Below are 10,058 nucleotides of genomic sequence, written 5' to 3'. Positions count from 1 at the left end.
TGCCCCTTCCTCCACCACGAACTGGCTGGTGAAGCCTGAAGTGCTGAACACCCCCAGCTCATAGGGTCACTCAGCTGCTGCCCCTATCACCATTGTTAACTGCCACGGGGAGAGGAACAATGGTACTCCTTATCATGGTCACATTGACAACCCCTCCTCCTGGTGTTAGCAGAGCTCACTACAGGAATGCAAGTAAGGATTAAAGTCAATATACCTTAAGACAACGGTACAGAGTCAGCTGATCTTTATTGTAGCCCAGAAAAAAAAGAAAAAAAAGACAAGACTATTCCTTAAAATCCAAGAAATAATTGTTTTACTATGGGTACTAAGGTTCTGAATGCAAGAACACCACAAAGTAATCGTGCCTATCCCAAACACACCTGAGTAACTAGTGGTTTCAGCTGCTAAGGCACTCGTTATCCAGAGCCTGCCTGCTTTTAATAGTTGTGGAACAGGGCAGAGTGAGAAGGCTGGGGTTAATTGTGAAGCAGATGCTACAGGGTTACCATTAAGTAGTAACTTAAACCTTAGATGAAAGATATTAAACAAAATTCTAACTAGTACCCAAGAAGTCACTAATAGGCTTGTGAGTTAAAATTCTCTACGCTTTATGTGTTTGCTTACTATAGCAAAGAATTGTAATTTTTAACTATTTTTTCTTCTGTTTCTGCTGTAAACAATAGCACAGTGAAACTACTTCATTATGAGGCTTTTACAGCCAAATGAGTTTTATTTTAGTTAGACCCAGGCAAGATGTTAGTTCATACAGTTACGTTCCAACTTCAGACTTCAGGCTTGCTAATAACAGAGAACTCGACACCACGTTTGTTGAGGCGATCAATCAGTTTTGTTTTGCAGAAGGCAGCTCCTGGGGAATATACACCACCCCTGTTAATGAAAATCAAAAGAACAAAATGTTAGGGGTAGAGTGGTTGAGTGACAACTTTTTTTTCCAAGTCAAGGATGTGTTTCCCTGCCTAAGAAAGAAAAAACACACTATCCTACGGGGCAACATATTACAGAGGAATTTGGCAAGCTGGTTATATTCATAGGTTCACTTCTGTACCCAGCAGACTCAATAGAAATCCATGTCTTTAAAAATACAGACACTGATGCAACAGATGCTGCAAAAAGCATTACTAAAAACCTATGACTACATCCTTTCAAACTGAAAGGCAGATGAAGAGTAAGTGGCTTTAGGTCAGCTTGTGGTGAAGGATCTCCCTGGCACAGGCACTGGAGTGAGATAACGCAGAAATACGCAAGGTTACAAGATCTGTCTTTTCAAAGAGAAACATAGGCATGTAGTAGCATTAAGGGAGATCAAGCTTTCCTGCATGGCAAAGTACTTACTGTTTAGGCAGACAAGCTGCATCTTCCAGAAGAGATACAGCTGCTTGAACCATTGCAATTGGTGTAGTGACATAGCCAGGCTCTGGCAAAAAAAGCACAACAAATGATACAAGGTGATGAAACGCAGAATGTAATCTTGCTCTTACCTATAGCATGCTGAAGAATAATCTCTAGCAATGAAACAGCTTTCCCCACTTAAGAACATCTTTTTGACCTGATCATCATCCCAGGTAGCTGGTGACATCCTTACAATCTAATCTAGACAAATACTGCTTCAGCATACAGGCCTATAACCAACACAAGCACCATGAGCAATCACGTCCTGGTGACAGAGGGCTCTCCATTGCAGCAAGAGCTTTCCTCATCCTGTGCTTAAATTCAGACACTCACTGTAAGAATGTTGCATTCAGCTACACCTGTAGTGTAAAGAAGCTATGCTGCATTAACTCCTTTCTCAGTGCACATTCTTCCTGTCTCCAAACTTTACTTCAGGTGTCATTCCCACTCAACGGAATGATCTGAACACAAGTACGGTCTAGCTAGTACCATGCCAGACCTGTTTTAGTTCACTCACAAGACCAGAAAGAAACACATACTAAGTCCAGGCTGAGAGCTGTCCTTAACACCTGAGAGCTATCCTTAAAGCACTCTCCCTTTAACTGCTCGACTCTGCAAAAACTGGCAGGGGGAAATGTCAGAAGGAAAGGGATTGGCAAGAACACCAATGAATTGGATATTTCCAGAAACAGGTCACAATAAATGCGAAGGTCCAAGGCGATGCTCCATAAAGGCTTGTCCACATTGCAAGCACTTCTTGAGGGTGAAAGCAATAGCAGTGCAACCATAAACCTATTTTAGAGAAGGGAATGCAAGGCAAGAACAGTTAGCTGCTCTTAACGTACGTACCTGGTCCATTTACTTCTGTGCAGATCTTTACATTGGGTTTGCCATTCTGGGGATCTTGCCCCTCACTGTAACCCTCGCCAAAAAAAGTCATTGTGAAAGAGGTTCCATCCATCTGTAGTGGACAAGACAAGTGCCATCACCAAAACAGAAACTCACTTCTAGCAGGCAAGCACAAGTAGTAAATTATGCCAGATGCTGTACACCATCTGTGAGGGACTAGATAGATGTCTCAAAGAGGAAACAAGCCAGAGCCGCCTGCCTGGCACCTGTGTTTGTGTGGGGGTGACTCAGCACTTTGCTGAGCCCCCTGCCCCAGCCCTGCACCGGTGGAGCTGTGGGGGTGGATGGGGCTTGGAGCTGTAGCTGCAAGAAGCAGGGAGAGGGAGGGGTAACACATCCCACCTCAGAAGCCCCCACCATAAAAGGCGCCCACCCTGGGCAGTTGCGTGCTCTTTGCCTGGCACTAAAGGATTGCTGTGAGGGCCTTGTCATCGCTGGATCCAGGGCTGGTGATCTTTCCTTTCTCTATCACTTTCCTTCTCTCTCTTTCTAACTTTAACAGGAAGCTATCTATGGCAAGGCCGGTTTCTTTTGCTTATTAATAACTCGTTGTTGTGAAGCATGTTGGTTGTGCTGAGTGGGCAACTGAAATACCACGTTGTCAGGTGATTGATAAATAAAAATGCTGTGCGGATCCTTGGTGTAAGGCACCTTAATCCTGGTCTAGGAATCATTGAATCTGGGTCAACGTCCTGAAAGGTTGGGACGTGACACCATCTAAACACGAGAGCAGTTGTTTTGAGTTATTACTTAACAATCTCATCTAACTTCTTTAATCACTCCACTAGGTCAGAACTGTCACTGTTCTAAAGTCCATTTATTCTCTTAGCACTTTCAGGCCTGAGGTTTTGGTACTTGATCTCCCTCGTCATCCCCTTTGCCAGGCAGAGTACTGTGAGCCATCCACATAAATACACCTGATGCAGCAACATGATCGAGTTTCTTCTCATACAAGTTCCACTTATTTTGATGTCTAATAGCAGAAAGCATGATTAAATATTCAAAGCTATCTGAACAGGCACACGCGATGTGCATTTAGAAGCTACTTCTCTGAGGGTAAGTAGCTGACTCTAGATTACTAGTCCACCATTACCATAACAAATTTATTCAATAATTGTGATGGGAAATAGTCACTTACCTGTTTCTGGGTTGGTCCTTTCTCTGTGAAGCGTCCACCAGAGAAAAATCCCGGGTACTGTATAATAAGAGAGGAAAGGGGCAGGGGAAGACCACAGTAAACTAGACAGGCAAAAAGTAAAATCTCTCAACAACTTAATTCTTCTTGTGTTTTGAACACTTACTTTTGTCAGAAGTTTTCTTCCAAAGCTAAACTTCACAAGAAGAAGAAATAAAATGCCAGCAAACATCACCTTGATAACAGAGCCAAGACCACCTATGTTCACATAAGCGCCATACTGCACCTGAGGCAAAACCACATTGTCAGTGACGGAACTTAGGTTAAAATTTTTGCATTGATTCATTTGTAAAAATACATCTACCCCCATATGTGGATGCAAGTGTTTGCTACAATAATAGCTGTCATAATAGGGCCTTAAACAATTGTCTTGGTGCTAAACAACTCTGTGAATAATGCTTTGCTTTATAATCCACTAGAAGGAGACAATGTAACTACAGAATCATGACTGAGTGACTATGGTAAATGAGTAGAAAAATTTAAGAGAGATGTGCTTTGGTATCTGAGCTCAGGCTTCTTTCCTGAGGCCTTCCTCCTTACCTCCTCTTTGTGCTTTAGTTGAAGAGAAACTGAGGTTTACTTGAGAGGTCTGGAATGGCAATGGCAAGCCTATTCTCAGTAGTGGTTTCCAAGTATATTTTTAGAGCACTATCTCCCCTTCATGTCTTAACTGCTGTGTGTGGTTCTGCACAGCTGCTATGCAGATTGTTGGTGCTGATCTCTTCACAGGAAACCATGTAAAACAAAGCCTAAACATCTTTTCCACCGCCACTTCACAGTGCCTTTACTTTGCACATGCAAGACCCAAGTGTCAAAGAAATCCTTCAGTACAAATGAGTAGCATAGTTACACCAACTACAATTATGGTGCTTATAGAAGCCCTACTGACAAAACAAAAGAAGCCTCTGCACAGGAACAGAATTTAATGTATTTATCTGACCCAAAACCAACAAAGCTTACTTTTCAACTAGCTCTGTGACTCAATACTTCCATTTCCTACAAATACATACAAAGAAATCAGACATGCATAAGAACCCTACAAGAACCTCTTCTAACTATCCTGTTAGTAGCAGTAAGCAAGCTCATCAGGCAGAGCATCAAGCAGTTCGACACACGCCAGCACACCCAGAAGAACCTGAACCCCAGCAGGGTCAAGCAGCTTTCAAAGGTGATCAACAGAACAAGCCACCATCTTTAAAGCAGCAAAACCACATTGCAGCTCATTACTCTTTATCCAACTACAAAAACCTTACTACACAGATCTGCACTAACAGCAGTTATAACAAAGGAAAGATTCCCTGAAAAGGGTAATAAAGACACAGTATACTAGTAACAGTAACTTACCGGTGTTTCCTGCAACTCTGTGTGCAAATAACGCTGAGTCCGCTTCACAACAGAAGCATCAGATCCCATGAATGGAACGCAGTACTCCTTGAATTCTGGACTGTAAAACACACAGCCTCTGCAAGTGGAGGGGAAAGAGTCAGAAAGAAATGTTCACATGTTCACACACATTGAAACAAAGTGATTGTAAGGGCCCACCCAATACTGGCTTTTTCTCAAGCTTTCTTATGACATTCTCTCTTTTCACTGGAAGTCAACCTTCCAAATTTATCACTGGCTCAACTCAGAATTCCACACATTACAGCAAGGATGGATTTTGATAATCAAAATAATATTCCCTTCACATTCCTTTTTTCTGCTCTACTGATCACTTCTGAAATCAAACTCAAAATTTTACCATGCTACTACAAGTCTCTTAGAACAAGTTCACTCTGATACCCAGTAATAATTCTGTGATGTTCTTCTCTCTGTAAAACAGGAACAACTCTACAATATTGAACTTACCTTCAATTCTACTGAACAAGCATCTATGTGTTCATGCCATCCTGAAGTCCTAAATGCATCTTTTAGTATTTAATAACACATTAACAATCTATATAGTAAGTACTGAAATGGTTAGAAGACAGAATGTTTCACATCTTATGCTTCCTATACCTTCTTCTGATTTTTGCACCAACTACCGGAACAGGGGCGTAACCTATTTTTTTTCGAAGCTTCTTCAAGTTGTCTTGATCCGCAAGGCCATAAACAGCTGACTTCCAGGTCCCATCATGCACACATAAACCCTGGTGACATACCATGAAACAGTAATTAATTCAGGATCTAACACTTTCATCTATTCTTTTAATAATGCTATTACAAAGATTACATATATTACACTACAATTATTCCAATCACGTATTATGATTACATGCGTTATAGCATTAAGAAATGTGGGGTTGACTCTGGCTGATCGCCAAGTGCCCACCAAGCTGCTCTATCACTCCCCTCGCCATAGGGTGGGAAGCGAACAAAATAAGATGGAGAAAACCTCTTGTGGGGCAAGATAAAGGCAGTTTAATAAAGCAAAAGCCACACAAGGAAGCAGAAAAAAACCCAGATGTATCAGCAGGTGATACGCAGCAGCTTCCCAGGAAGCAGGGCTTCCATATGTGTAGCAGTTGCTCTACAAGACAAACACCCTAATACTGAATGCCCCTTACCCGCTCTCCTTTCTCTTAGCTTTTACTGCTGAGCAAGTGGCACTTGTTTTGGAATGTCCCCTCCCACGACCCTGCCCATGGCACAGCCCACTGGCTGGTGGTGAGGGAACTCTGGAGAGACAGCCTTGGTGCTGTGTCAACACTGCCCGGCAGTAGCCAAAACACTCCTGGGTTATCAACACTTCTCCAGCCACCACTACAAAGCACAGCACTCTGAGAGCTCCTGTGAGGAAAATTCACTCCATCTCAGCCAAATCCAACACAACCACCACTCCTTATTCTAAACCATTTGTGTCACGCTCAAGTACCACATAATATAATACATACATATTATAGGTATCTTCTAACCTTCCCAATGAATTTAGCTCTCATTACTGAAATCCCTTCTTACCAATACTTAAAATTTACACTACATACACCATCTTTACACTCAACATACAGATTTACACATTCTTATTAACTACTACCCCCTGTCCTTTAACAGATTACTATTACTCTCCTATTCCATGGGCTTCTTCCACTCCTTCCGATGTTCATAAGAACAGGTGCCGATGTGGGACCCATCTGTCAAAATGATTGCTCAGGACAGGACAGGAGAAGCAGTACATTCAGTTGTTGGGAACCAACATCAGCTTGGTTTGGGTAATCATTACATTATTTTATACATGTATACATGTATTAAGATTCCATACATTAATGTATATGGCAAGAACACTCTGCCCCCAAACAAAACAAAAAAACCCAGACAAACACTAAGATTACTGGCAGCACACTACATCCATTACATCTGTTACAGCTTACCTGGGGTGTGAGTCCTTCCCACACCTCTGCGAAAACTAAGGATTTCTTGAAACAGTTTAGCACAACAAACTGTAGGTAGAGAGCCTAGGCAAATGAATCCAACTGATAAAGTTGATAAAGTTCTTGCACTCATCATCAGAGAACTGCCAGCTTGTTCCTTGGTCTGAATCAGTGTAACAACAGTTATTCTAAGAGGCTGCCTTGATGTTATCACAAATTGCAGGAAGGTATAAACCAACTCACCTCAGGCCCTGATTTCACCTTCAGGAAGCTTTCGACAGCAGTTAAGGTACCTTTAAGGGAGGAGAAAACATTATTGGGCATATGCAGTCACTCCTTCACAAAGGCAGAGTACACTCTGGCAGACTCAAAGAGCAGGCCACTGACACTGCTACCGGAAAAAACAGTCATATCTTCATCTCAAAGCCAAATAAACTACAGTTAAGCTCCACAGCTATGTTACTTGGCAAGTATCAAATTTCTTACGTAGAGTACTTAATAAGGGTCACTACTAGTATCTTTGCTCATTCCATTTTTCATTTGTCTTATCTAGTTCATGAGATAATGTACACAAACAAGGACATAAAAGGAAAAGAATATTCAAAGCCATAGTTAAATTTCCTCAAACTTTCAAAATAAAGGATGACATAGGCTGTGAAAACCAACATGGATTTATGGATTTTGGTAGACCCCAACTACCAAATTAAAACCCACCAAAAAAAACCCCCACAACCAAACCCACAAAAAATCTGGAACACCCAAGATATCCTAAAACATTGAATTTTAGACAGCTTGTGTTTTGCAAAGAAAGCCTGGCTGTGATAAGCAGCAGAGCAACAAAATTCCTCCAAATTCTGCTTTGATTTGCTCTGCTCAGCTCTGTCTGAGATTGTAAAACTGAAGTTGTATGGGCCAATTTCTTCAGAGCAAGCAACTGGATAGACAGGTGATAATACCATCGTACCAAGGAAGAGATACATCTTTATTCAAAACAAAGATCAGACACCAAATTATAACCCTGGGAACAACCAGATACTCATTTACATGCCTCTCCTCTCCCTCCAGTCAGATCCAGATTGAATTTTATTAAACTGAAACTGGATGATACATTCCAGCGTAAAGCAGTCCCACTTAATAGCTCTTTTAATAGTACATAAATGCAAAACAGTTCAATACTCCTGTTGGCCCTTCCAATTGACAGTCAGACCTGATGAACAAAGTATCCTCACTTAAGATTAGGATCAAACAGTATTTGCACAGAATTAAATCATCTCACATCTTTGAGAAAAGAGACTTATCCTCTTTCAGCTACTGTCTAGCTGCTCTTCAACAAACAGGCATTGCATGGCACTAGCTACTCAGGCTCATACAACAGTTTCTCAGTGCCTGCGGTAGAAAACCAGGAAACCCGACTATAAGTGGCCATCCCTTTCCTGCAGCCTTCCTCTTGTCCATGCTGTCTCTTCCCTACAGGTCTCTCATGGCATAAGAGGCAGTGTGCTGGGGCTGGCCTAGGGATACCCACATGCTGGCTCCACAGCCTGCTGTTGACAACCTAAGGTTCTGGGTTATCTGTGAGTAACATCATCTTGCATCCCTCCTCTACCCAGTGACCACTTTCCTCCAGTCAAATGGGAAAGCGATCTACTTGTAACTTTGCTCTACCAGATCTGGCTGAAAATCATCAGCTGGTAAAGGAGCAAAAAGAGAGACTGAAGGAGGTTCCACATAAGCATGGCTGCTTTAGGAAGAAGCTGCCAGGTGAAAGCATAATCTGTGACTTATTTTCAGCATAAAGTCACACTTAAAGAAGTCACCTTTCAGCTTGTCTCTGGTGTACAGTACTCCCATATCAGCTGCTATCGAGTCAAAGCCACAGCTTCCAACGACGTATACGCCTTTTTCTGCAGCTTTTTCATTGTATTTCAGGTACATTCCTTCCAGAAACTAAAACACAGTGAGAACAAATAATTTAAGCACAATTTCCTATTTGTCCATACCCAATATTGGCCATCAGTGCCTTACTGTTATATCCTAGCATCCTACATATGTCTGTAAGTGGTTTGAAGTTCTTAAGACAGAGACATATTAGTCCTGTTTTACGGTATTAAAGTGCCACAGCAGTGCAAAGTAATGTGACCCACACAAAATTCCTACCCAGGATCACAACTGAGGCATGAAGCAGAATTCAAACATTTTGGATTTCCAGAAAGAATCTAAGAGGCTCTTGTCTAAAAGTAAGAAAACTGTACAACTAATGCACATTATATATTGGACTTTAAAATTATTAATGCAGATTGATCTTGTAAATCAGGAGGCACAATTTGTCTCCATGTTCAAAAAACGTGAGCAGAAACAGGAAACATGCTAAACAAACACCCCTTTAACAGATGCTTGATATGAGGTAATTTTTCTACTGTCACATACCTGGGGTTCTCCACTGACATCGATGTAGCTTGCACCATTTTCAACACAAGCTTCTACCACAGGCTCTCCCAAGAATCTATACTACAAAAGGAAAGACCACTACATGTAAGAAAATAACCTCCGCACACCACAACTCACCCAATGTGCTTTATCTAACATACACATCTAGAAGAAGAGGAAATGCTTGGAGGCTAATGATTTTGCTATTTGGGGCAAGAATGCAACAGTGCCAGTATTTTTTGGGGGCAGGGAGGAGGAAGACTGTGGGCTTGGGGGGCAGTTGGTGGTGATGTTTGTGGGGAAGAAGGAACAGCATAAGAAACTGCTGATGACAGAGTTTGCCGCACAGAAAACTCCACCCTATTTCTCTCATAAGATAAGGCCACCAAGGCCAACTTCATATATCTAATCTGTTTACGCTTTTTGCACTTGCATTATCAGCATGCTCCCTAGTAAATACTCTTTAATTTCCCAAGACGTTGTCATAATCCAAGTTCCCGCTCTCATACTTTGAGCTCCTCTGAACGGCTTGGAAATACCGCTACAGAAAACAATAAAGAGGCTTAGGACTTAAAAGCAGCACATCTTCTATGGGGTTTCCTTCCAGCTCTCTTTTCAACCCCAGCACTGCTTAAAGCGTTTTGGCCCAGTCCAGAATTTCTTCCCAGCTGCCATCAGTTTCTTATGATGCCACTGAAAGACTTACTTCAAAAGTAAACCAGCCCCGCTGTAGGACTGCGAGAACTGCCCAGGCCTACACCACCAGCAAT

The 10,058-nt window shown here is 41.9% G+C and overlaps 1 protein-coding gene across 1 annotated transcript; it reads right to left on the bottom strand.

The window, feature by feature from the left end:
• Positions 1-668: 668 nt before the first annotated feature.
• On the bottom strand, positions 669-9,369 carry SCCPDH (saccharopine dehydrogenase (putative); the record flags this gene model as incomplete). Its single annotated transcript, XM_009876525.1, has 10 exons — positions 669-888; positions 1,354-1,435; positions 2,260-2,371; positions 3,458-3,514; positions 3,621-3,740; positions 4,859-4,976; positions 5,513-5,643; positions 7,105-7,154; positions 8,679-8,808; positions 9,289-9,369. Coding segments are annotated over 10 exons (987 nt in total), but the record flags the coding sequence as incomplete, so codon positions are not given.
• Positions 9,370-10,058: the final 689 nt, after the last annotated feature.

Source organism: Apaloderma vittatum, unplaced genomic scaffold (assembly GCF_000703405.1).
Source record: "Apaloderma vittatum isolate BGI_N311 unplaced genomic scaffold, ASM70340v1 scaffold36199, whole genome shotgun sequence".
Taxonomy (NCBI): domain Eukaryota; kingdom Metazoa; phylum Chordata; class Aves; order Trogoniformes; family Trogonidae; genus Apaloderma; species Apaloderma vittatum.
The sequence above is the reverse complement of the archived record's forward strand: the minus strand, read 5'-3'. Positions and strand labels throughout refer to the sequence as shown.